The 27,673-nt window shown below is 38.3% G+C and overlaps 1 protein-coding gene across 1 annotated transcript in view; it reads left to right on the top strand.

Moving 5' to 3' along the window:
* The window catches only part of flt3 (fms related receptor tyrosine kinase 3), a 127,758-nt gene that overhangs the window by 35,961 nt on the left and 64,124 nt on the right, over nucleotides 1-27,673 (top strand). The window contains exons 2-4 of the mRNA XM_039745500.1: nucleotides 20,385-20,503; nucleotides 25,335-25,549; nucleotides 26,244-26,359. Of these exons, the coding sequence (XP_039601434.1) occupies nucleotides 20,385-20,503; nucleotides 25,335-25,549; nucleotides 26,244-26,359 (450 nt within the window). The remainder of the gene's footprint in view (nucleotides 1-20,384; nucleotides 20,504-25,334; nucleotides 25,550-26,243; nucleotides 26,360-27,673) is intronic.

Raw genomic sequence — 27,673 nt, 5'->3', positions numbered from 1 at the left:
GGTTAAATCTCTTGGCACAAAGACTCGTTTTGCTGGACCTGAAAGTGTCTCTCTGAGAAAATCACTTCTCGTCTCCTTCCAAAATTTTTTTTTATAATAGAGAGATGATGCGTTTGTTGATTATGAGAATTTATCTTTGCTTTTGATTGTATCTTCAAGCTGCCTGTGTTATGTTCAATGTGTTTTATGCGTCCCCCAAGAGGCAGGGTCACCTGACAATCACTGCCAGGAACTGCTCTCCACCCTATAAATCTGGAAGATCTTTCACAGATCCTGGAGGTTCAATTCAAGCATGCCCATGAGTGATGAGTTTATTTCTGCATTTTTTCTGTGATTTTGTGAATTACTAGATTTTCAACCTTTTTTCTCTGTTTTTGACTTCAGTCTGGATTTTTGTATTGGGACCTTAGAGGCCTGGACAGCTTTTTTTCAAAGCATTTTTGTGGGAATATATCTTTTTTATTTTATAAAGTTATGTGTTTGCCCTTGTTACTAGCTGGGTTGGACAGTTTTCCCTGTAGTGGGCATTTTTGGAAATGCTTTTTTTAGGACTTGTATGCTTTGGGACTCACTATTCATGACAAAATGAAAACATATCTGGCAACTTCCTCCATTGTATTTGTCACCTCATCTGCAGGAATCAAGAAAAAAGAAAGGACAGCTGTGAAATGCAGTATGCAGTAATGTTTTTGATGGAACATCTCAGTGCATGTTCATGTGAAAAATTTACAGCTTGTCACATCATTAAAGAAAACACTGCACTTTACAGCAGTGATGTGAATAGGAACCATAGAAGATAATTGATTTTACTGGTGTGCTGCAGATTTCCTGTGTTACGCAGCTTTGCACAAAAGCAGGCTAACACTGAAGTGTGAACAAGGCTTTAAGGAGAATATACCTCACTTTTGTCCACCAAAAAAATGTTAAACTCTACCCCCAAATTCCTTTTTAGTGAACTTTGTATTCTGGTTATAACGAAACTGTATGCACAACAAATTTCAGTGCCAATTTAGTGAGTCAACATGTTTCACTCATCACTCCTTATTCTCTAGTTCAGTGGTTCCCAATCCTTTCTATGCCCACCAACCCTAGAAAATGTTTAATTTATGTTTGCACTCCCTACAAAAGTAATATCACATTTAAAGATAAAGAAGTCAGATTCCTACTTTTTGTACGACAAGCTGAACCACATACAGTATTGCAGGTGAAAAATGTAACTAAAAAAGTAAGCTTTTAACTTAAAATGGTTTCCTCCCACAGTCCAAAGACATGCAGGTTAGGTGCATTGGCAATCCTAAATTGTCCCTAGTGTGTCCTTGGTGTGTGTGTGTGTGTGTGTGTGTGTGTATGTGTGTGTGCGTGCCCTGCGGTGGGCTGGCGCCCTGCCCGGGGTTTGTTTCCTGCCTTGCACCCTGTGTTGGCTGGGATTAGCTCCAGCAGACCCCTGTGACCCTGTAGTTAGGATATAGCAGGTTGGATAATGGATGGATGGATAGTATAAAATGTAAATATAATTTGAGCAACTTACTTTTATAAACCTCTTGTAAATGTGTCCCCTGTGAAGCTTAGACATTTGATTGATGATCTGGGGGTTGAGATAGTCTGCAAAGCATTGACACATGATCAACATTAGAGGGTTTTGGGTGATTGGAGACCACCGTGAAGCAATGGGTCCCGTGAAGCCTTTAAGCAAAGATGCACAGTCAAAAAGCTTTGTCCCCTGATAACACCTATGCTGCACTTCAAAAACAGATGTGCCACCCCATTAAAATTGCAGTGATGCTGCAAGGATTGCCAGATAGTGAGATGGGTTGAAGGTAAGCAGCTGGTGTTGCATCCAATTCAACCCCACTTTTCCCCTGACAGGCAAAAAATGTCAATCAAACCACAAAATCAGTGATGTTTCACGTTCAGGGCTTGCACAGAAATCAATACTAAACCTTGCTTTTCACTATAGATCACTGCAAAATCCAAATTCTATTCTCTTAAGAAAAGTTGTTCGCCTTATGAATGCTCCACTTGAAGCAAGAAACCTGCAAAAACTTCCATAGGTGACAATTGTGCAAGTAATGCTTGATCCTTTTCATACCATAGAACAGTAGCATTAACAAATAAATGACTTACAAATGATGGCATGCTGCAGGACACTGATTACACCGTAATACAAGGTGAACAATGCACCTCATTTAATTTTGGCGAATTGAGACACAGACCTCCTCTTTGTCTCACTCCACCTGCTCTAGTCCAAAACCCTAATGCAACTGCCTGCAAATTCTTGTTGCTGCTTTGTGCTGAACTCCTTTCATAAGTACTGTGTATGATTGAGGTCTTGCCATTTATAATATTAAAATTGCATCCAGAAAACCACCTTTTCTGTGTTGCATTTAATTTTTATTATACCAACATTTAATTTTAGGCCATTCAAATGTAAGCTTTTTTTCCCCTCCTACTTTGTCTCTGAACATTTGTAAACTCTAAAGTGTCTCTTTCATTGTGATATTTAAAACTTGGTCCATCAGTCCTTTTCCTAAGCCGACTGAGTCATATTATAGCATCACAAGGAGACTGATACCATATTGATATCTTTGTGTAAGAGGATGAAATCCAACCTTTTAAAGAGTTCCTTTCTGTTCCTGGGCAAACTCACACCATGACAGTTTATTTTTATGTATTAATTAACTAACACCCATGTCTTACATATACAGTGCATCTGGAAAGTATTCACAGCGCATCACTTTTTCCACATTTTATGTTACAGCCTTATTCCAAAATGGATTAAATTTCCTCAGAATTCTACACACAACATCCCATAATGACAACGTGAAAAAAGTTTACTTCAGATTTTTGCAAATTTATTAAAAATAAAAAAATTGAGAAGCACATGTACATAAGTATTCACAGCCTTTGCCATGAAGCTGCAAATTGAGCTCAGGTGCATCCTGTTTACCCTGATCATCCTTGAGATGTTTCTGCAGCTTATTTGGAGTCCACTTGTGGTAAATTCAGCTGATTGGACATGATTTGGAAAGGCACACACCTGTCTATATAAGGTCCTACAGTTGACAGTTCATGTCAGAGCACAAATCAAGCATGAAGTCAAAGGAATTGTTTGTAGACCTCCGAGACAGGATTGTCTCGTGGCACAAATCTGGGGAAGGTTACAGAAAAATTTCTGCTGCTTTGAAGTTCCCAATGAGCACAGTGGTCTCCATCATCCGTAAGTGGAAGAAGTTCGAAACCACCAGGACTCTTTCTAGAGCTGGCCGGCCATCTAAACTGAGCGATCGGGGGAGAAGGGCCTTAGTCAGGGAGGTGACCAAGAACCCAATGGTCACTCTGTCAGAGCTCCAGAGGTCCTCTGTGGAGAGAGGAGAACCTTCCAGAAGGACAACCATCTCTGCAGCAATCCACCAATCAGGCCTGCATGGTAGAGTGGCCAGACGGAAGCTACTCCTTAGTAAAAGGCACATGGCAGCCCGCCTGGAGTTTGCCAAAAGGCACCTGAAGGACTCTCAGACCATGAGAAACAAAATTCTCTGGTCTGATGAGACAAAGATTGAACTCTTAGGTGTGAATGCCAGGCGTCATGTTTGGAGGAAAACAAGCACCGTTCATCACCAGGCTAATACCATCTCTACAGTGAAGCATGGTGGTGGCAGCATCATGCTGTGGGGATATTTTTCAGCGGCAGGAACTGGGAGACTAGTCAGGATAAAGGGAAAGATGACTGCAGCAATGTACAGAGACATCCTGGATGAAAACCTGCTCCAGAGCGCTCTTGACCTCAGACTGGGGCGACGGTTTATCTTTCAGCAGGACAACAAACCCTAAGCACACAGCCAAGATATCAAAGGAGTGGCTTCAGGACAACTCTGTGAATGTCCTTGAGTGGCCCAGCCAGAGCCCAGACTTGAATCCGATTGAACATCTCTGGAGAGATCTTAAAATGGCTGTGCACCAATGCTTCCCATCCAACCTGATGGAGCTTAAGAGGTGCTGCAAAGTGGAATGGGCGAAACTGGCCAAGGATAGGTGTGCCAAGCTTGTAGCATCATATTCAAAAAGACTTGAGGCTGTAATTGCTGCCAAAGGTGCATCGACAAAGTATTGAGCAAAGGCTGTGAATACTTATGTACATGTGATTTCTCAGTTTTTAAATTTTTAATAAATTTGCAAAAACCTCAAGCAAACTTTTTTCATGTTGTCATTATGGGGTGTTGTGTGTAGAATTCTGAGGAAAAAAATGAATTTAATCCATTTTGGAATAAGGCTGTAACATAACAAAATGTGGAAAAAGTGATGCGCTGTGAATACTTTCCAGATTCACTGTATGGTAGGAAAATTAGTTTCTCAAGAAAACACTTGCAGAATTAATATATCTAAATGATTTAGATAGAAATATAAGTAACAATCGGTTAAGTTTGCAGATGATACCAAGATAGGTGGATTAGCAGATAATTTGGAATCCGTTATATCATTACAGAAGGACTTGGATAGCATACAGGCTTGGGCAGATTTGTGGCATATGGAATTTAATGTCAGTAAAGGTAAATTATTACACATAGGAAGTAAAAATGTTAGGTTTGAATACACATTGAAAATCAAGAGTACACCTTATAAGAAGGATTTAGGAGTCACAGAGGGCTCTAAGCTATCGACTTCCAGACAGTGTTCAGAAGCCATTAAGAAAGGAAAAAGAATGTTAGGTTATATAGCACGATCTGTGGAGTACAAGTCCAAGAAGGTTATGCTCAACCTTTATTATGCACTGGTGAGGCCTCATCTTGAGTATTATGTGCAGTTTTGGTCTCCAGGCTACAAAAAGGACATAGCAGCACTAGAAAAGGTCCAGAGAAGAGCAACTAGGCTGATTCCAGGGCTACAGAGGATGAATTTTGAGAAAAGATTAAAAGAGCTGAGTCTTTACAGTTTAAGCAAAAGAAGATTAAGAGGTGACATGATTGAAGTGTTTAAAATTATGAAGGGAATTAGTCCAGTGGATCAAGACTTGTATTTTAAAATGAGTTCATCAAGAACACGGGGACACAGTTGGAAACTTGTTAAGGGTAAATTTCACACAAACATTAAGAAGTTTTTCTTTACACAAAGAATGATAGACACTTGGAATAAGCTACCATGTAATGTGGTACATAGTAAGATTTTAGGAACTTTCAAAACTCGGCTTGATGTTTTTTTGGAAGATATAAGTTGATAAGACTAGCAAGCTTTTTGGGCTGAATGGCCATGTTCTCATATAGATTGTTCTAATGTTCTAATGTGGAAACACCAGGTAAACAATGACTGAAGCAGGAATCTGCACTCTGCACTGTGAGGAGGCAACACTAGCCACTGAGCCTCCATTGCAAATGACAATAGACATTTTATAATAAATTGTACATTGCTCATTCGTTGAGGCAGCAGTGTTAAAATAGTGAAAGAAAGATTTTTGTGATAGACACTGCAAATGTCAAAACTAGCTAGTAATATCTGTCCATGCATCAGTTTTCTGATACTTGTTACTCCTCTTCGAGGTCATGGTGAGCCAAAGCCTATTGTAGAAGCATCAGGGCCAAGTAGTAAGCAACACTAAATTGAAATCCAATCTATTTATTGCAAAACACAATTGCAGGTTCTATTTGGCGTCATTAACAAACCTAACATACATACCCTTGGGATGTGGAAAGTACCTGGGGGTCTGCTGGAGCCAATCCCAGCCAACACAGGGCACAAGACAGGAACCAATCCAGGGCAGGGTGCCAACCCACCACAGACAGTGAAGTCCAAAAGTGAATTTTTTTTTTCTATTAACATGTGTGGCTTTTGGATATATGAAAGAAGGGGAATATATTGTATAGTATATTTCAATCAAAGTAATCTTCTCTAAAATAATAGGGTCATATATGAACACAGTCTCTTGAGAATTGTAAAACAAACTGAAAAGCAAATCTGACTTAAAAAATGTTTTTAACTGCTTGACTTTTTTGCACTTTAAGTTTGTATTCTGCCTAAAAATTAAAGAACAATTGTAACTTCTCCACACTCTTAGAGCCAGACTGAGAGTCCAGACAAGTGATTTCAAGACTGAATTGAAGAACTTGAGTGAGACAGGATCCTGATATCACACTTTTCTGACAATTTTAGTACATTTCACTTTTACAGTTCTGCTCCGTTTATTCTTGATGTTAGTATACTCCATTTTTTTTTATTAAGATGTACTAAATCTACCTGCATCTAAAAAGCTCAGAGATCACAACCCAACATAAGATTATTTTCTATTGAGGATCAAAAGCCCTTCTAATAGAAAATGTCAAGTATATGGAGGATCTCCCTTAGGTTACCATGAAATTGTCAAATGCCAATTCAAATAAAAGTTTACATTAGAACTTAAAATTTCTTTAAAAACAGATAAGCTGAACAATTTACTCACAGGACTCTCCCTCATAGCCAGGGAATTCAACCAACACATTAAATGCCAAACATGTGGTGCTAATATATTTTGACTGACTGATTTGTGATAAATAAAATGGTGAGTAAAAGCAACATTCACAGCTTGGCACTGCCAGTCTGTCCTAACATACACAAATATGCAACCCAGTGCTGTTCTGTATTTACATTTATAATTTCTACTTTGGCAAAAAAAGCATCTTGTTTCTGATAGCATCCCATAGTAACTACTTCCCTTTTTTAAGAATTGTGAGGGGGCCAACTTCAGAGAAGTGGTTGAACATATTATTAGCAACTTCCCTTGTGTGCATGTGTGCTATCAGAAATTTTCCAGTTCAATTTTGTTTTGTTATCTATCCCTTAACCATTTCTATTTATTGATAAGTGCACATTTTAATTTGGAATTCATTTTAATGTAACCTAAAGAATTAAGCATTGGACTCTTAGCCACTCTGCTACAGTTCCATTCCAACCTTTTACTCACTTTATGGCTCTGAATTACTGGAAGGTGAAATGGCTTAGTCAGAATATGCAAAATATAAATAAGGAGTGTTCGTTAGGCCAAGGAAGCCAAAATACATGCAAATGGCCTTTTCTACCCTACCCTAACAGCTGTTGAACTTCACAATGGAGCCCAACTAAAAACAACAGTGAAGCTCTCACTTATCTCACCTCCCATATCTATCTCCATCTCTTTAATAATTTGTGGCTTCTTTTTCTCATGTCAATATGCTGCTACAATCGCATATCCCTGAATTTCATTGGTTTTTTTTTGTTATTGTGTTACAAACACTATGTCATGTGTTTCTTTGCTGTCATGCTGGAAGACTTTCACTATATAAGGAAGTGAAACATGTGGGGTTACTGCTATTTGAGTTAAAGTGTCAATGGGACCACAAGAAATGTAAGCTCATGGGCTGGTTAAACGTTTTAATGCTGTACTGGATAAAGCAGTTGTATGGCTTCATCAAACTAACGGAAAGGTTTTTAGTGCTGTATTCCCCCAAGAAACCAAAAGAAATGAAGACGACACTTTATTTTAGGCATCTATTATAAATCAGCTATTAACAGTCTTTAAACATTGTATTAACTTTAATATTAAAATAATACATTGTTATTAAAAATAATATAACTCTTGAAATATGTAACTGTCATTTTTAATTGTTCTGTATTATGGCAAAAAAGGATTTGTTTTATAATATATAGATTATTAATAGATGCTTATAATGAATTCTAATAACAAACATCAAAATAAATGAGATGGTACCATCCATTAGAGATGAGCAAAGCCTATGGGGTTCACTTTGACATGAATTTGGCAAAATTGTGGAAATGCCGAGGAACTTCACTGTACTGTGAAATATATTTTAAAGACAATGTGCAGGAACTGAACTAACTTTGAATGGACTACAATGGTGCAGGGGTCTTGCAGGTGTCCCTGAGGGATAGGGAAACATCTGCCAACTTTAATGGACAGATTATTGTAGCCACAAATGTGACATGAACTGTGTGGTACCATGCATCAAACAACAAAATGCAACAAATAGCCAAGAACTAGCAATAAGTGAAATATATATATATATATATATATATATATATATATATATATATATATATATATATATATATATATATATATATATATATATATATATATATTAATATGTATATATATATAGTGGAGAATATTTTCATTGAAATAATTCTTCAAAGTAACACAATAAAGTTTTGGGGACTGTCCCCGTATATTGTCGTCCAGACAAAGTTGAAAATAAATGGATCAAAGTCTTTTCAGTACAATGAACACTTTACTGACAACAAAATGGCGTTTTTATAAGCAAAGAATTATGGGAACAGGAAATGGTTGGCATGGTGTGACGTTGGAGACAGGAACCAGAACCAACGTCATCAAGATGAGACGGAAGTGGAGTAATCTGAGAGGGCCGGAAGTGACATCATTGTGGATCGCCGGAAGTGACGCAGCCATTTTGGTACCCGGAAGTGCAGGTATTTATTTTTCTTCTGTTTTTCTGTTTAGAGAAGAGATTCAGGTAAGTACCACGTGATGGCCCTTTATTTTGTGATAGTTCACTCACCTTTAGGCTCTTTGACTGCCTCCTAATCGCACGTGTGTGACATGATATATATATATATATATATATATCTTTATGTAAGATTTCATTTTTATTTCCAGTATTCACAGGTATAAAATATCAAAAAAATGATAAGGGCCTGAAGCAAAAGTTTGGGCATCTGACATGATCAGTGCTTAATAACACCCCCTCTGGCAAGTATCACAGCTTAGAAACGCTTTTGTAGCCAACTAAGAGTCTTTCAGTTCTTACATGAGTTATTTTCGCCCATTCATCCTTGCAAAAGGCTTCTAATTCTGCAAGATTATTGGGCTGTCTTGCATGGACTGCTTTTTGAGATCTATCCACAGATTTTCAATAATGTTTATGTTGGTGGACTGCGAGGACCATGACAAAAGCATTAGCTTGTGCCTCTTGAGGCATTTCATTATAGATGTTGAGGTGTGTTTTGGATCATCATCTCCCATCCTCTCTTTAACTTCAATTTTTTTTACAGATGTGTTAAGAAATTTGGCACCCTTTTTTCTCCAAACATACCATTGCACATTGTGGACAAAAAGGTCTATTTTGACTTCATCGGTCTATTACTTGTTTTCATATGCAAACTTCAGACACTGAATCTTATGACTAGGATAAAGAAAAGATTTTCATCTGCTGACTCTTTCAAAAGGTCTTTTGCAGTCAACTGGGAGGTTTAGTATCCCTTCTAGCAATCCAATGAGCAGTTCTTTCAGATAGTTAGTCTTCCAGACTTCAACTTGACCTTCACTGTTTCTGTTAACTGCCGTTTCTTAATAACATTACAAACTGAGGAAACAGCTATCTGAAAATGCTTTACTAGCTTCTTGTAGCCTTCACCTGCTTTGTGAGCATCAATTATTTTATTTTTCAGGTCCTGGGCAGCTGCTCAGAGGAGCCTATGGCTGCTGATTGTTGGAACAAGGTTTATGGAGTCAGAGAATTTATACAGCTTTGCAATTTGCATCACTTGGGATTTTCTAACGATGACAATGAACAACCCGTAACCTTTGTACAACTTATCTAAGACCTTAAATATCTTGGAGTGGCCAAACATTTGCATGGTGCTCCTTTTCCTTTTTTACACTGCACAATTGTACAAAACAAAATAATGAATCTATCTATACTAATAAAAGGCAAAGCCCTCACTCACTCACTCACTCACTCACTCACTCACTGACTCATCACTAATTCTCCAACTTCCCGTGTGGGTGGAAGGCTGAAATTTGGCAGGTTCATTCCTTACAGCTTCCTTACAAAAGTTGGGCAGGTTTTATATCGAAATTCTACACGTAATGGTCATAACTGGAAGCAGTTTTTCTCCATTTACTGTAATGGAGATGAGCTTGAACGCCGTGGGGGCGGAGTTTCGTGTGACATCATCACGCCTCCCACGTAATCACGCAGTACATAGAAAACCAGGAAGACCTCAAAAAAGCGCTGAAGAAAACATGCATTATATAATTGAGAAGACAGCGAAACAATAAGAAGCGAGCGAGTGACATATACAACCATATTCATGAGTTCTGCTACTTGAAACAAAGCACGATGTAAACCTACACTTTAAATTAAGTTCATAGACAGGCTGCCGCTGGCGTTTGTAATTTAGTGCCTGCCCATATAAGGCCATCCGTCAGCGGCAATCCAATAGCAAACTGCCACGGGTAAATATTCACGGGTGAAGGGCTGTGCTTATGGAGAGGAAGATGAGATGGGAAGCTATGGACATAGCACGAGATGGCACCATGCAAGTACACCGAGTGGCTCACGTGAACTGACGCAGTGCACAGATAAAAAGCAACAGTTCCAAAGAGCGCTGAACAAAAACCGAATTACACAATTGAAAAGGCAGCAAAAATATGAAGCGTCTGATAAGCATATTCATAAATGCAGCTACTGTGGAAACAAAGCACATGGTGGAAAAAGTCAATGTCCCGCTAAAGGAAGACCGTGTAAAAAAAACCCGTGCATGCAGTGTGTCAGGTCTCAGATAAAGAAGAAGACGAGCTGTTTATTGATGCAGTAAGAAACGAATCGATGAATGAAACCTGTCATCTTTACAACGATTGACAAACACGGAATGTAACTTGAACACAACACATCCTACAAATACGAACCTGATTGAAAGAAATAATGATAATCAAATCCTTGATGACAGCAACACTCAGTAACACTCACAAAACAAATACTGTATATTGACAGTCATGTTGCGTTATTTTTAAAATGTTCCCTTTTCTTTTTCTAGCTTTTTTAACACACTACTTCTCCGCTGCGATACGCGGGTATATATATATGTATATATTTATATATCCCGCTCTACATACTCGAATAATGGATACTTTATTCGCCATCAGTGATTGTTTTGGTAAAGCCATACTCAGTGTATTCATTAGATGAACGGTAAAAAAGTAAGAGCGAGGGGAGGATGACTCATTGAGGCATGCAGGCTGTAGTGCGCGTCAACTCTATCTGAATTGCGCGATCACATTTGAAAAAATATATCTTTTCAAGTTCTATTTAGTCCATATGTGTCAAACTTAAGGGCATGGGCCACATCCGGACCGGCGTGTAATTATATCCGCCCGCGAGATCATTTTATATACTGTATTATTGTTATTAAAGCCGGTATATGAAGCGCTGGTAACACAATAAACTACAGATCCCATAATGCAGCGCTTCAGCTGCCTTGCCGAACACTTACCGCTTACTAGAGTTATTGCGCACTGAGTTTGCACGGCGCTTTGGTGACTTTGAAGAACAAAAAAAGTCCGTCTACATGCGGCTCGAACCTTGTGCATGTTTGGTAGCACATATCTGTGTGAGAAGCTCTTCTCAGTGATAAAGAATAACAAAACAGCACACAGGAGTCGCCTCACTGATGAGCACCTGCAATCCATCCTGAGAATCTCCACAACACAGAACCTCACACCAAACAGAAACGAACTTGTGGCCAAAAAGATGCCAGGCGTCCAGCTCTAAAATGACATATGAGCAAAGACAACTGAATGATTTGATTTTTTATTGCACGTAAGAGCGGGAGTCAGCCGTTTTAACAAACAGCGTATTGCACTGATACTGAAATAGCTGTGTGTGTATATATGTAGATATGTATGTATATGTATATATATGTTTATATATGTGTATGTGTATGTATGTATATGTGTGTATATATGTGTGTGTATATATGTAGATATATATGTATGTATAAATGTGTATATGTATAGATATGTATATATATATATGTTTATGTGTGTGTGTGTAAATATATATATATATATATATATATATATATATATATATATATATGACAACAACACTCATCACTCACAACAGTGACAAAAAAATTACATTGACAATCAGGTTACGTTATTTTCAAAATGTTTCCTTTTCTTTTTCATTGCTTCTTTAACACACTACTTCTCCGCTGCGAAGCGCAGGTATTTTGCTAGTATATATATAAAAGTCAATGTGTGTATGTATGTATGTATGTTCCAGCATTACGTCCGAACGTCTTGAGCGATTTTCATGAAACTTCGTACACATGTTTCTCAATGGTCAACTAAAAATACTGTAGGGTGAAATCAGCCCTAATCCACCCCCTTCTGGGTAGGGTGGGGAGTGATCTTACGGTCTTGTATGCATGTTATCATTCAGTTGACACTTGGAATGACCACTAGAGGGTGAACTGGTTGCTTTTGAAATTAAATAGAGCTCTACATGTGCAAGTGTTTGCGTCTGTCCGGCCCAGAAGTGAGAGGTAGAATTGGGGTGAGGGCTCCAGCTCTGAGGATACGCACGCGTGGCCAGCACACCAGCAAAACGAAACCTCCTAAGAAAGACAGTCGCCTTAACTGCTAATGCACCAACGATGCGAGCACGTCAGCAACATGAATCCTCATAGCAGAGAGATGCCCAGAGTAGTTCTTCTGACGATTTCAATACTTTCTAGGATCCCGTGCTGCTTACACAGTTAGTATATAGCAGGCGGCTGCCAGCATTCTTTATGTTTAAGCACCACCGCGTCCCTGTTACTTTTCAAATTAAATAGAGTTTGCCGGTTCCGAGCATCAACTGGAAGATAACATATATACAACACCGCAAGACAAGGACATTAGTGATTTTTTATTGTTTGTTAACTTATTTTTATTTTTAAAGTTGTGGGGTTTTTTTAATTATGTTTTCCTCAACCAATAAAAAAAAATGCTCTATTTTCCTTCCGGGCAACGCTGGGTATTTCAGCTAGTATTGCATAAAATGCCTGAAAAGAAATGTGTCATCTTTAATTTTATGCTAACTTTTGGCATCTCTCTATTATATAAAAAAATCCTGTGACGAGATGAGACTTTTTTCAAGAGATTTTTTCAAGTCACGCCATTTTTTTAACCATATTCAAACACGCCTAAGGTCCACTCAGCTCTCATTCGTGTGAATGCTTTTGTCAGACACAGTTTCTGCTATCTCAGCTCTTATAAATTTTACATTTTCCTCATTTAAAGTCATTTAGGAAAAGTCCTCAGTTTCATCCTTTAAAGAAGCTTTTCTGGACAGTATATTTAGATATACAATCTATTTGTTTCCTTTGATGTACACTAGTCCTTTTCCGGATAATAATTTCATACCTTCTAGATGATATGTCAATGACTAAGTGAAGAAGAAAGGGAAGCCCGTTCAAAAGCATTGGAGAGAAAATAATTCAAAAAAGAACAATAATATAAGTGCAAAGTCGGAAAATAAGGAAAGTAATAATCAGCCCCGACCAAGTGGAACTGAAAACCTAGCAGGTCCAAGCGTGTGTCGGAAATAAAAGACAAAGAGTTGAAGACAAAGTAGAATGTCATGAAGAGGTTCAAAAACGTTGGCGCGATACAAATGCAGAGCAGTTTAGAGACTATGAAAGTACTAAAATTCGAGAGTCTCAAAAAACTGATAGTAAAGATCTCTTTAGCACTAACAAATTAAAATTATTACTCAGTGAAATAACGGAACAGCGAAAAGAGATTCAAAATATGGACATATGTGACATGGCAGAAGTATGTAGATATTGTTCAGCTTTATAATTTAAGTCGGTGTTTTAGGCAGTCGATCGTCTAATTTATGTTGCAATCAGGGAAAAGTAGTGTTTCTTCCCAATGAACAGGTGTATCCGCGAGAATTAAAAGATTTGTTGTTTGGTGAAAGTGAAATCCACAAACACTACAGGCAAAATATCTGAATCTACAATAATCTGTTTGCTTTTGCGACATTCAATGCTCAAAACATAGATTTACAAAATTCAAGACCATACACTATGAGAATCTGTGGTCCGACAACAATTAAAGCTACTACAAGTTTAATTTTGAAAAAAACCACAATTCGGTCAGGTGTATGTTATGATCAAGGAGAAGCGATGCAACATAGAATTGGAAGAGTTAAATGATCAGATGTATTGGAAATTCTACAGCCAACAATGGATACAAATCCATACGTCCAAAAGTATCGCACTTTACACGAAATCTATCAGCAAAGCACGGACAAAGAAGTTTTCTTGGATTTCTATATGAATCCAAAAGATCATGGTGACATTTATAATAAAACAACATGTGAAGAACTGTCAACGATAATAGTTTAGAAAGATGGAAATATCAAAGACAGAAGTTTAAAAAGTATTTGCGTGTTAATCCATCCATCCATTTTCCAACCCGCTGAATCCAAACACAGGGTCACGGGGGTATGCTGGAGCCCATCCCAGCCAACACAGGGTGCAAGGCAGGAACCAATCCCAGGCAGGGCACCAACCCACCGCAGTTTGTGTGTTAATTTCAAAGCCAAACAGAATGAAAACGGATAACTCAACGAATACCTCTAACGCAACATGAAACATAATTTTATTTCAATTTACTAAGTTTTACTATTTTTAAATATGGTTAATTGCTCACTGTAATGTGAAATAGTTAGTTCTATTATGCATATTTAACAGTTCCCATGAAAATAACAATGTTTAAATTGTACATCAGCTTACCCATATGTGACCGACAGAGACATAAAGTGGCTGGCGCGGGGGTTTGCGAGTATGTATTACAGAGAGAGACAGAGATAATTTGCTTTAATTGCTCTAGATTGTAACCAATTAGTTGTTCCCTGAAGAAGGCCAATTTGCAATTTTCTGTTTTTCTTTGTTTTCAGTTTTTGCTAACCTCATCTTTCAATTTAAACCTCTGCCAGTTTACTGCTTAACTTTGCATCATTTTAAGTCATTCATTGCATTTAGACTAATTACATTTAAATAAAAACTGAGGAGCTCCAAAACTTTTGTCCAGTAGTGTATATATAGTTGTGCTCACAAATTTCCAGTGTTGAGGGCACACATTGGCTGTACCATGAAGTGGTGGTGGAGCAGGACTGTCTCTCTCCACTGTTTGAAATTATGGCTCTGAGCACATCTAGGATGTCATTTTTATTTCATTCAGTGCAGATGCTTTGCACGCTTTTCTTGCATGAAGAAGACAGAGATGCCTTGTGATAATAAATCATTCTTCATTATTATATTACAGGGTCTAATGTGTTTTCTGACTTGGGGAGGTGGAGTGCTCATTTCAAGCTTGTGTTAATTCAGAGCTACACTATGTGGCTAATTATGCACATATTCAGCCGACATAAGACATCATCAGCAGTGAGCAAGTGAGCACCCAAGGATCAGTGTTATATTTTTGATGGCAGCACTCATAATATTCTCGTTATTGTCAGGTAATGTACACCTCACATAAAAACACAGCAAGTTTTTTTTTAATTCATGTGAGATCAGCTGGTGTACAGATCGGTAGTGACATCACGAATGCACAATGCAATTCAGACACTGATTTGAAATGAGAGGTGGAATATGCTTACAGTACACGTTTCAGAAAGTTCTGTGCATATATGTTATGCTTTTGTGACGTCACAATAGCCTCAGAAAGAATCACGGGGTACTGAGGAAAAAAATGTTTTTCTAAACTGGATGCATGGTAAATTCTCAAAAAAGTATTTTCTGAACAAGGTCATTGGTGAACATAGCATGTTCACTTGAGAAAAAGCTTTTGCAAATTTTGCTGATAGACACTACCTATGTACACAGGAGTTACAGTATTCGTTACTGGCTGACATTCACTGCACAATGTTCTAACTGGCACTCTGGGAATGAGTGGTTTTCTGTTAAAACACCAGATGAATTTATGTGTGGAATCTTTAGCTGAATAAAATACAGAAGCCAGACACTCACCTCTCTTCTAAGCCATTAGTTAAGGTGGTGAATCTTCATCACGAACAAACTAAGTGGAGATGGGGAGATAACTCCTCGATGTGGGAAGAAAATTATTGGTAGCAGCTTTTTATTACTTAAAAAATCCCTATTGGTTATTCTCCTTCGCTGTCAGCTACCATTCCATTCATATTCCTTTTTTCCTTCTGTCATCCTTTGTTTTGCTTATTTTTGGTATAGTGAGCATGATCTGTAGCTTCTTTCACTCTCGCTCATTCTGTGTGAATATTTTGAGCAGGCTAAATATAAAGCCAATGGACAGTCAGTCGAAAATACCACTAAAAGCAAGTAAAAACAATCATCAAATCTAGGTCCTAATACTGATTTCTCGTACTTGCCACTAACAACCACCAAGAGAAATTGCTTTGAGATTTGAAATCCAAAGCTAGGCTGATAGAAGTTGTGTACTGCAACTGATATACAGTAGATGGGTCATGGCTGGCTACAAAATGAGTTATGAGACTCCTGGGTCACATGGCTGACCACGGGATAAGCAACATGGCTGCTGCCAGGCAAGGACTGACACAGCATGGTAGCCACCATACCCAGGCTAAAAACCAAATTCATGTTGCTAGAATAATGGTAATATGTAAACATATTTAAGAAACTGAAATGGCACAGTAAAAAGTGGACAAAAATGGATTGCTGAGAGTCCCTAACTCAGAATTTTGATATTGATGATCAAAGTCACACAAATACTCTTGATAGGTATCCTTTCAGTTACAAGAGTGAGATCCATCAAGAACTATGCCATCTTTCTTTTATAGTTTGTAATCAGCTTGAATCTAAACTTCTAAAAATACATGTTTATTTCCAGGGCTTGGCTGTTTATTATTTTGCAATTATGTGGCTTAGGCAATTGGGCAACAAAGGTCTCATGCAGTTTAGGCCTATACATGTGGTATAACTAGAATTCCTATTTTTGTTTTGTTTGTCCTCTTTATTTTTAATAATCTATTTTCTTACTGTGAACATGTAGGTTATAAGTATTATCATATAGCTGATAAAGAAAGAGTTTTCCGGCTGCCATGTGTCAGAGTGATTGTTTGTAACTTCCAGTATTCAAATTTTATATTCTTTAGAAGCACAATAACATTTATTTCTCAGAACCACCACACTTGCTTCTGTAACTTCTTGCTTTGTGCTATATTCCTGCATGTTTTATAAAATGACTTGCTCTCGAAGGGACAATAAATAATACAATCTCAATGATAATAACAGTTAACAAAACAATTTGAATTGTAGGCAGTGATCAACTTTATAATTATTTCATGAATATGCTGCAAGTGGTGGGAGCCTCGTTGCTATTCTTTCTGTAAGATTAAGAAACAATTCACTAATGAGGAGCTTATGCAAACCTTGTAATATCGTTAGCTGTGTTATCTGGATTCGCTCAGTAAATGGCCCTTTGTTAAAGTGGCTTTGGTTAATCGGATATATCAGTAGCACTAGATAACTACAGGAGTACTTTTCTTTTGATGAAACTTATGTATAGCTAATTTTATTTGTTCAATGGAGCTCCTTATTCTTGAATATGTTACATACAGGAGAAAAACATTTATACTGTAGATCAGTTCCTGCTGACTGACTTTGGCTTTTGTTGGTAGTCATTGGGAAATACTGTTTTTCAGGAAACTGTTTTCTTTTGAATTCAAACAGGTAATTAATAGGAATAATTGGAATTTTGGTATAAATAAACTTTTTTAAAAGTTTTGGAGGGTTTAGATTAAAAGCAATATATACTGAGTTGTGGTTTACTTTAACTCTTTGAGGGCTGAATATTTTTTCCAAAAAACATGGTTTTCTGAAAAGCAAACAGAAATCAACATAAAACATCTGTTGCTGCATGCTGTGGCTGCCAGTTTGCCAAGAATATGTGGCAGGCTTGCTGCCAGGCGGTCTTTGTGTGGCTGGGACAAAGTGTCAGTGCACTGCAGTTTGGTTTCTACATCTTATCATTGTTAAGTGGCAGTCCTCCCTGGCGAACGTTGTCAGTATAACGATTGGCTGGGGACCAATCAGCTGAAGCTGGAACCTCACATTCATTTTCGATCACTTGTATCAAAGTCTGACAAGTCATAGTCCAGTTCAGAGATAATTGGCAAATCGTCATCCACGGGGTGTTTTGCTTTACGCATTCGCTTTGATCTCTCGCCAGATGTCGGTGCCATTTTTTTTTGCTAATCTTGGGAGTGCAGGAACTCTCGGTCAACACTTTTCTTCTAGCAACGAGAGTCCAACTAAAACAGAACGGTTGTTTTTGGCACAGTTTACAGTCGATTACCATCGTCAACTCCTCCTTTTGACAAAAGTCGACATCAGCCCTGAAAGTGTTAACTTATTACATACAACATTGCCATTTACAGGCTGCATGTTTATGTGGCTCATGGAATGAGTTGAACCTTTTAAGCATTATACAGAACACAGCAGAAGAAAAGTAATATTATTGTAAACTATGTACAATGTGCACCTATACTATGCTCTGTCAGTGGGGGACCCTTTTACTGAGCGGTGCAACAGTTTAAACTTACCAAGACATTCTGTTGCTTCAGGCTTGTGGTGTACAAAGGGCTTGAAATGGACCGATACGCTGTACTGGTGCTTTCCAGCTTCTGCTTTGTGAACTGAAGTTACCAATACATTGCAGTCTGACCTTTATGGGAACACCCTAATTCTCTGACATACTGCATGCATTTCACCACCAAAGGCCTGTTTCAAATCCCCCCTCCCCCCTTTTGTTTGAAGTAAATGTAAATATGGGCATTGAAGAATCCATGGGGGCCAGCCTCCCGCCTTCACATTTGTATGCATTTCATATGTAAGAAGAAGCAGACAGACAGGGAGTAAGTATTGTGTATATCCAAGGAAGCAACGTGCCCGACATGTCCTCTTTGAGCTTTGCCAAACTTTATTCCTTCCACTTCACTTCTGTTAGTGGCGCTCATTTGCATAAACCAGCCCACATTGGTTGTGCGATTACAGCTACCGCTTGGTGCAGTTGTGACAACGCCATTCATTTGCATGAACTGCAAGCTCCAATTCTCAGCACTGAGACAGAAAAAAAAGAAAGTGGTGCATAAGAATAGCTCACTCTCTACAACAATATTATCAACAAATATTGACAATTAAAAAAAAAAACAAAACACAGGTCAGCTAATTTTCTTTTTTGTATAGTGTCACCAAGTTTCATTTAATTTAATCAAAGTGTTTTTCTGATTTTGGAGTACTTAGAGTTTTTAGATATTGATATAAAACAACTCTGAGTGCTGACATGGAGAATAGCTTCATGTGAGCAATGCATAGCCTTTCTCATTACTCAGGCTTGGTGTTGCCTCTCACATAATGGTTGTCTGGATGATCCATATAGTGGTCCTGAAAGGGAAAAAACAAAAACAAAATTTGTACAAGAAAAAACAAGTGCATAAAACTCAGAAAATCATGATACTAACAACAGAAATAAGTATGTGAAATTAATAACAGACTATGAATGTAAGAAATTAACATCAAAAACTGGGGACTTATTGTAAAGTGAGAGCCTTGTCATGGGATGACATGGTGGTGCAGTAGTTAGTACTACTACCTCACAGATCTATTGTCTTCACTTCAAATCTTGCACCCTAGTATTGTCTTTGTAAAACCTGCACATTCCTCATATCTACATGGACTTGTCTCCCATTTTCCAAAGACATGTATGTTACATTAACTGGTCACTCCAAATTGGTTCTGTTGATGTCTGCACATAAACAAAACACAGTTGTCTTCCATCTTGCACTCAGTCCCACCATGACAAGCTCTGCGCCCCCCTGCTGCACACAATTCTGAAATGGAATAAGATTATATCTGTGTAAACATACAAGCACTTGAAGTTAACATAAAAAGAGTCCCATGAAAAACAGTGCCTTCCTTCCTTTTTTTGAAGTAGAATTTTTTTCCATCATTTAGAGAATGTCAAATGTGAAAATGTTGTGTTTTTCTTAAATGTAAATGTTTGTATTGTGCAAAGTAGCAAAAAAAAAACTTATATTGCAAATGTCTTGCTTATACAGCAAATGTCTCACTTTTAGTTCAAATTTCCAACTTAAGTAAAAGCTTCTAGAAAGAGTGAATCCTTTAATAAATGACACCCCATAGAAATTAGCATTGGTAATTAAGAGCATGGAATTAAAATGAAAAAGAAAATTAAGTGCATGAAATTTACCAAAACTGAAAATGGAAATGAAACTGTAAATCTGAAAATGATGAAGATATTTAGACTCTGGATGCACAGAAGTCCATCTCACTCACATGCATACTGACCATAGAAGTTACTAACTGCATTGCCAGGAAATTTAAGAAATTGAGGAGCGAGTCTGGTGATAGGGATTCATTTTGCTTTATCTTTAAAAACCTCATTAACTGGTTTTATGATGCAAATGCATTAATTTATAATTTGATATTTCTAAAACAATGCAGTTTACAAAACATTTTCATAACCACTTAGGAACAATAACTGTTACTCATAGTGAAAATACTGTCTATTACGTTTTGAAATGATTTTTTTTTCTGTTCCTTCCTAGTTGCAGCCTATTTGGTGATATCTACAAAGATGTATGTGTTTCAAGCAGATACAAGTGTTCAGTGCTTCATGATTTCACACATGCAGAAAACAAAACCTGATCTTATTCAAAGACAACAGGTATGCTCTGTATTTGTATACTACAGTATTTTATAGATTTGATTTCAGTTCAAATTAATTAAAACAAACTTCAGTTAGTTCTGCTTCCTTTCTGTCACAGACAGTACAGTTTTCTTGGTACTTTTATCTTGTTATGAAATGTGTACGTGGGATCCTTTTTCAATCTACTTAAATATTTCAATTAAAAACTAGAGAGCTAATCTCCATACCTGAATCACCTCATCAAAACATCTGGCTAGGCTTCAGACAAAAATACATGCACACCACCGACTCTTAAACCAAAACCTTAGTAACAAAATACATTTCACTTTTATCACACTTATTCTTTCTACCTCACTAGGGGGTCACACATTGCCTTTGCTGGATTACACAGCACTGCAAATGAAAATAAAGTTCACTAATAGGCAGTGTCTCCTGAACTGAAAAAATGTAGGAGCCAAATAAATTTCCAAAAAGCTAAAACTGTTGTAGACCACTAAAAATGTTATGTGTTGACTCAATTAAAAAAAATCATTATGGTCCACTGCCATACCTCATTACAAACAAGTAAAAAGTAAAACTGCAATAAAAGAAGCTAATAGTAAATCCAAATGTGTTTGCTACTTTAATGTGTTATTTGTATCACTAATTGCATATATCTCAAATGTCTGAAAGATCAAATTAGAATAAAATTCTTTCCACAGTCCAGAATCAAATAAACACTATTGTATTGTTCTATGCAGTATTTAATCACTACTTACTTATTTACCTGTTTATGCATAAATAGTTGCTAAACATAGTGGTGCAGGGAATGCCTTATAACCAGATTAAGGGCTTTCCCTATTACACAACTCAGCCTCTAGTTGACTAAAATATACAGTACACAGTAAACTCAACAAAATACAAATGACATTTTTTGTTGGGAGGCACTGCAGTGCAGTAGGTGGTATTAATGTCACATGGATCTAGTGTCCTGGGTTTGAGTGGAGTTTGCACATTCTGCCCTGTCTGTGTGTATGTCTTGGTTTTCCTTCAACATTCTTCAAAACATGCTGGACTGGTTCCAGCTCCCTTGTGCCCATCTAGGGGGCACATGCTCCTTGGGAATGTGTTCTTTGTTAAAATACAGCTCATAGTTTGAACCTGTATATATAAACCTTCGGTAACCATGGCGGAAATATTAAGACAAGAGACATAGTGGTAGGAAAGAAAAGATATATTTAACTTCCTTTACAATGCAGCATTCACTACTAGTACATATTGTAGTATAATGTTTATATGTACAAAAACAGCAGAACAGAAGTCATTGGGAATAGCGCAATAGTTGTTGAGTTTTTCAGTTGAGGTCATTGATGACTGCGGTCCATTTTGAAGGGAGCAGGGGGCATCCTTCTTGGCACGGAGTTGATGCCATATCTAAACTGTGGGCTTCTGCCTTGAGAGTCCTTGACAGGCCTTAACTAGCATTAACATATTGAGTGAATACCATATATGATTGGGCTCCCTGAGGCACCAACATAGCACATTCTTCTTCTGTGCACCTGTTCTAGTCACTAAGATTACTATAGTAATCTGTATATTTATTGAGTTAAAAAACCTGCATGTATGTTATCACAAATAGGCTCACAATTCACAATTATCAAATAGTGATTTTTCATTTATATTTACATTTAGTCCCTTGGTATTTGTGATTTTTGAACAATTATGATGATCCCCTCAGTCCCCATCTTCTATTATTACATTAATTAGATAATTTTAAGATTGTGAAAAACCCTGAGCCTGGAACAGGGGAGAGTCCTGAGGCTTTGGAAAACATCTTTCATCACCCCAGTCCCAAAGGTATCACGTCCTGGTGAGCTGAAAGACTTTAGGCCTGTCGCACTAACATCACATGTGATGAAGACCACAGAGCTTCACCACCTGAGGCCACAGGTCCGCCACACCCTCGACCCTCTGCAGTTTGCATACTAGGAGAAGGTGGGAGCTGAGGAGGCCATCATCTACATGCTACAACAATCCCTCTTCCACTTGGACAGAGGCAATGGTACAGTAAGAATTATGTTTCTGGACTTCTCTAGCACCTTCAACACCATCCAACCTTTGCTCCTTAGGGACAAGCTGACAGAGATGGGAGTAGATTCATACCTGGTGGCATGGATCGTGAACTATCTTACAGACAGACCTCAGTATGTGCGTCTCGGGAACTGCAGGTCTGACATTGTGGACAGCAGCACAGGAGCACTGCAGGGAACTGTACTTTCTCCGGTCCTGTTCAGCCTATATACATTGGACTTCTAATACAACTTGGAGTCCTGCCACGTGCAAAAGTTCGCTGATGACTCTGCTATCGTGGGTTGCATCAGGAGTGGACAGGAGGAGGAGCATAGGAACCTAATCAAGGACTTTGTTAAATGGTGCAACTCAAACCACCTACAATTGAACACCAGCAAAACCAAGGAGCTGGTGGTGGATTTTAGGAGACCCAGGCCCCTCATGGACCCCATGATCATTGGAGGTGACTGTGTGCAGAGGGTACAGACCTATAAATACCTGGGAGTGCAGCTGGATGATAAATTGGACTGGACTGCCAATACTGATGCTCTGTACAAGAAAGGACAGAGCCGACTATGCTTCCTTAGAAGGCTGGTGTCACTCAACATCTGCAATAAGATGCTGCAGATGTTCTGTCAGACGGTTGTGGCGAGCGCCCTTTTCTACGCAGTGGTGTGCTGGGGAGGCAGCATAAAGAAGAGGGACGCCTCACGCCTGGACAAACTGGTGAGGAAGGCAGGCTGTATTGTAGGCATGGAGCTGGACAGTTTGACATCCGTGGCAGAGCGACGGGCGCTGAGCAGGCTCCTGTCAATCATGGAGAATCCACCGCATCCACTGAACAGTATCATCTCCAGACAGAGGAGCAGCTTTAGCGACAGACTGCTGTCACCGTCCTGCTCCACTGACAGACTGAGGAGATCGTTACTCCCCCACACTATGCGACCCTTCAATTCCACCCGGGGGGGTAAACGTTAACATTATACAAGATTGTATACTGTTATACCTGCCTCGCACTCTCCAACTGGCCTTTTTTTTAACTTGCACTGCCTTTTTATCACTCTTTAGTTAATATTGTTTTTATCAGTATGCTGCTGCTGGAGTATGTCAGTTTCCCATTGGGGATTAATAAAGTATCTATCAATCTATCTATCTAAACCCAGACATTTTCTGTCCTCCTTAGTTTCCCTGTAGGATATTCCATTATGCATTAACTTACAGTTAAATATATATTATAGTTGTGGATAATTATTACAAAATAACCTTTCAGCCCCTCTTTTAGTGAAATATTTATGCCTGATTCATATACATTCCTTTTCCAACCCAGTGGTTTCTTTAGTTGTGATATTCTTCATAACTTTTAAGTTTCTCTGAAGTAAATTGTTCATCAGGGGACTGATGTATAATGCCATGCATAGAATTCACACTAAAACATGGCATACAGGCAAAAATAGAAATGTGCGTACGCACAAAAAATTTAGATACATAAAACTGTGGGAAAGCAAAGTTCCATGTACTTCCCCTTTATAAATCCCAATCATCATGAATTATAGAAGAGAAGAAGAATTTCTCTGGACACTTACAAAAATGACAAGAAATATGTGTATGCAAAAATATTATTAACCTTTAGTTTAGTTCTTTGTGATGCCATGTGTGCTGTCTTTGAAAAGCTTGTGGATATTTTTCCCTCCAGAGCTAGGTGGCCAAGACATGTCAAGCTTAATTGCTGTCTGCACCAGTTAATATCAATATATCTATTGGTGTTGCATTTAGATGTTTTTAACATAATGTTATACTAGTAATTGTGCCATGTACTTACACTTTAATTGACTTAATTTTCATTTTTCTCTTTATCTGTTGTGAACGGCACCCGGGCACAGACAGGCGGACATGTTGTTGTAAAACCACCACACGTTTATTACACAATATATTTACAATAACGGGTCACTAAGACCCCAGCCAATGGTCACTCAGACCTCAGTCACGTGCACAAACCCCAAATCACCCAAAGTCCTGGCCACAATGCCTTTCTTCGGGCCGCCTCCACTCTCCACTGCTTCGTCCTCCTTCCACCCGACTCCAGCCCTGAATGAAGGGAGGCGGCCCCTTTTATAGCTGACCCGGATGAGCACCTGGTGTTCCCGGCATACCTTCGTTGGCCACGCCCCAGCGTGGCGGAAGTGCCGGCTGTCCTCCCGGCTGCTCTCCGGCGCCGTCATAATCTTCCCCAGCACTTCCTGGTGTGGCAGGAGTGCTGGGGAAACAAGTCCCCAAGGCATTGGGGCGCCTCCTGGCGGTGACCACGGGCTCCTACAGGGAAGGGCTTCCATGCCCTTGACCCGTGGCCCCCAAAGCAACCCGGAAGGCAAACCCCACGTGATCCAGGCAGGGCTCTGACCCTCTTCCGGTCCCTCCTGGCGTCCCGGCCGGGTCATGGCCCCTGGCATCCCTGACACTGTGTATAGTGTTTGTCATCCTGTTATGTGCTTTGTTTTGATAGTTTTCCTTGTAGTGCCATACCAAGTGTGGTTTACTAGCTGCACATTCTATTTATTTTTCCTATATGCATTTGTCACTACATACTTTTCTCTATGAGCTTTTGTCCTGTGTGCTTAATTTGTACCAACCCTGAAATCTAGCAATGGTGCTGATATATTTGTTCTCCATGGCTTCTTTTTCTGTAAATAGTGCTAAAAATAATATACATTTATCTAAATTAACTCTAATGGATAAGTTACAGAATATAAGCATAACATCTGTTGTTTTCAGATTTTTTTTCATTTTGTTCTTTTGCATGTAGGCAGCCAACCGTAGGGTGGAATTAATGAACATCTCATGCAGTCTCATGGGAAGCATCGGAAATGATGAAAGTGAAATAGGAAAGACATTTAGTGAAATAGAACTTGACTTTCTAGATACTGTTGAGATCCAAGCGACACTGAATGGATATGAAAATGTAAACTGCTCTTGGAGGCACAGAGATGCCGTATCAGAGTGCATTACTGACAAAAGCAGGTATTAAGGATTTTCTTTGTACCATTCTTTGCTAATAAATTGGTTAAGATTAATCCAACTGTAATAGTTTCATATTTTAATTCAAATTTAAACAAAATTTTGAAAATGTTATCCGATAATATTCTGACAATATGCTTATGTAAGCCAATACTTTTTAATTCTTTTCATAAATAGTTCAAAATATTTAAAACAGAGAATATCCAGAGTTTCGTATTAATACAGGTGCGTTAAAAGATGAAATGTGCATTAATGTTTAAAAACTTCTTCCTTTGGTTGAAAATTAGTCTTGACATCGGCTGTGTATTGCAAGATTGGAAATGTCATCACATAGACAGGGTGAAATAATTCAATATTGAAATTCACCTATTATTTTGGTAAGGCTGGTAAAGTTCTATGACCTGAAAAAAACAATGCTCTGGTTGTAACTAAAATGCAGAACTAAAATGGGAATGGGACTTGTAAGTTTCAGCTTCTGTTTCAGGCAAAAGTACTTACAAACATTTTGTAATGGTTTAGTTTTCTGCAGAAGTACCTACATTATAGATAAAATTGTATTTGTTTTGGATTTGGTAGCAACTGATAAAACAGGTTTTGGCTGGTCTCTACTGAAAATTCATCATTTATGTATACATAACCAATCTCACATTAAACAATTAATGAAATGAACATTTATGTTATCTATTTTCTCCTTCAGAACAACATTTTCCTTCATGATTATTGAAGCTGATAAAAAACAAGCTGGACAGCATTTGCTCTTGTTTCAAACACCCAACAGTAGCTTCTTGGTGGAATTCAGAGTGCAAGTATTAAGTAAGTTCATATTTATTATACCTTGTGTAACTTGGCTGGGAACAGACAGTGGTAGGTAAGGCTAAAAGTTGGGGTGCCATCCAGGTCATCCTGTTTAATCAACAGAAATAGAGCCGTGCAGCAGTTACATGAAAACAAAAACTGGGTCTAGTTAGCCCCATTCTGTATCGGATATGGATGAAGTCTGTCCTCCTTTTTTGCTGGTCAAGTTCTTAATGCTTGGGTCTCTGCTGTTTTCTATAGCTATGGCACCAAAAGGAGATGAGTCTTCTTGGGGGCGCGGGGTGGAGCTACATATCATCCTTTGATGTTACTGGGGAAAGAGGCAATACTGTTGGCATCAGCGCCCTGTCTCGTCCTGGGGTGGAAGGATGGTGCTTCCTAGCCACACTTTTGAGACACTTGTATTAAATGCTTCACGAAGTTTAAAACTCATAAGGTGCACGTGAAACGACCCCTAACATATGTTATGAATTAAGTTTTCCTGAAAGGTTTCAATATTTTTTCTGAATCTCGGAATCTGGGACTTTTTTGTTCTCGGATAGGAATGTTATTTTCATACTGGTCTTTCTTGATATATTTGTTGCAATTAAATTAATTAGGCAAAATACTGTTTTACAAAATTCTTAAAATTGCTATACCTACTATTATTGCTGATTAGTGTTGTTCATGTTTTTTGATAAGGTTTTTTTCCCAAAAGCAGCATAGCACAAAGATCATTGTAAACTTAATTTTAAGACATCATTAAATTATGAGTCTTTCCCAAAAATAATAAAAGTAATAATAAGTAATAATAAGTAGGACTTTAAATTCTTTGTACTTTATATCTTTCAAATCACTCATTAATTACTAAATGTGTATTAAACTTGCTACCTCTTACACCAACCTCAGACACAGACTGAGGTCATCAGACAGAGAACTTTGATTGATTCAGAATAATAAATTTGTACCTGACATAATTATATCATTTGCTTGTGTACATGCTGACACCTATAATGTACCCCCCAGATGGTAATGAAAATACTGTCAACCAACTGTTTTTAAAATTGTTTTCTGATGCTTTTTGCTAAGCAACTTTTGGGGTAGAGGTTAACAAAGAAGTCTGCTACTCTCACTTGTAAAATGACCAGTTAGGGCTCATTTATACTTCACGCGACGCGACGCATGCTGCAGCGGACGCTCCTGCTACGCAAGCGTTGAAGTGTTTATACTTGCGCGCGTACTTTACGTAAAGCTGGAGGAGTCCACCAGGTGGCAGTGCGAGATATTATCACGGTGAGAACATGTTTGGCTTCTCTGTGTTGTGAATTGCCT

Source organism: Polypterus senegalus, chromosome 2 (genome assembly GCF_016835505.1).
Source record: "Polypterus senegalus isolate Bchr_013 chromosome 2, ASM1683550v1, whole genome shotgun sequence".
In the NCBI taxonomy this organism is placed as follows: Eukaryota; Metazoa; Chordata; class Cladistia; order Polypteriformes; family Polypteridae; genus Polypterus; species Polypterus senegalus.
The sequence above is the reverse complement of the archived record's forward strand: the minus strand, read 5'-3'. Positions and strand labels throughout refer to the sequence as shown.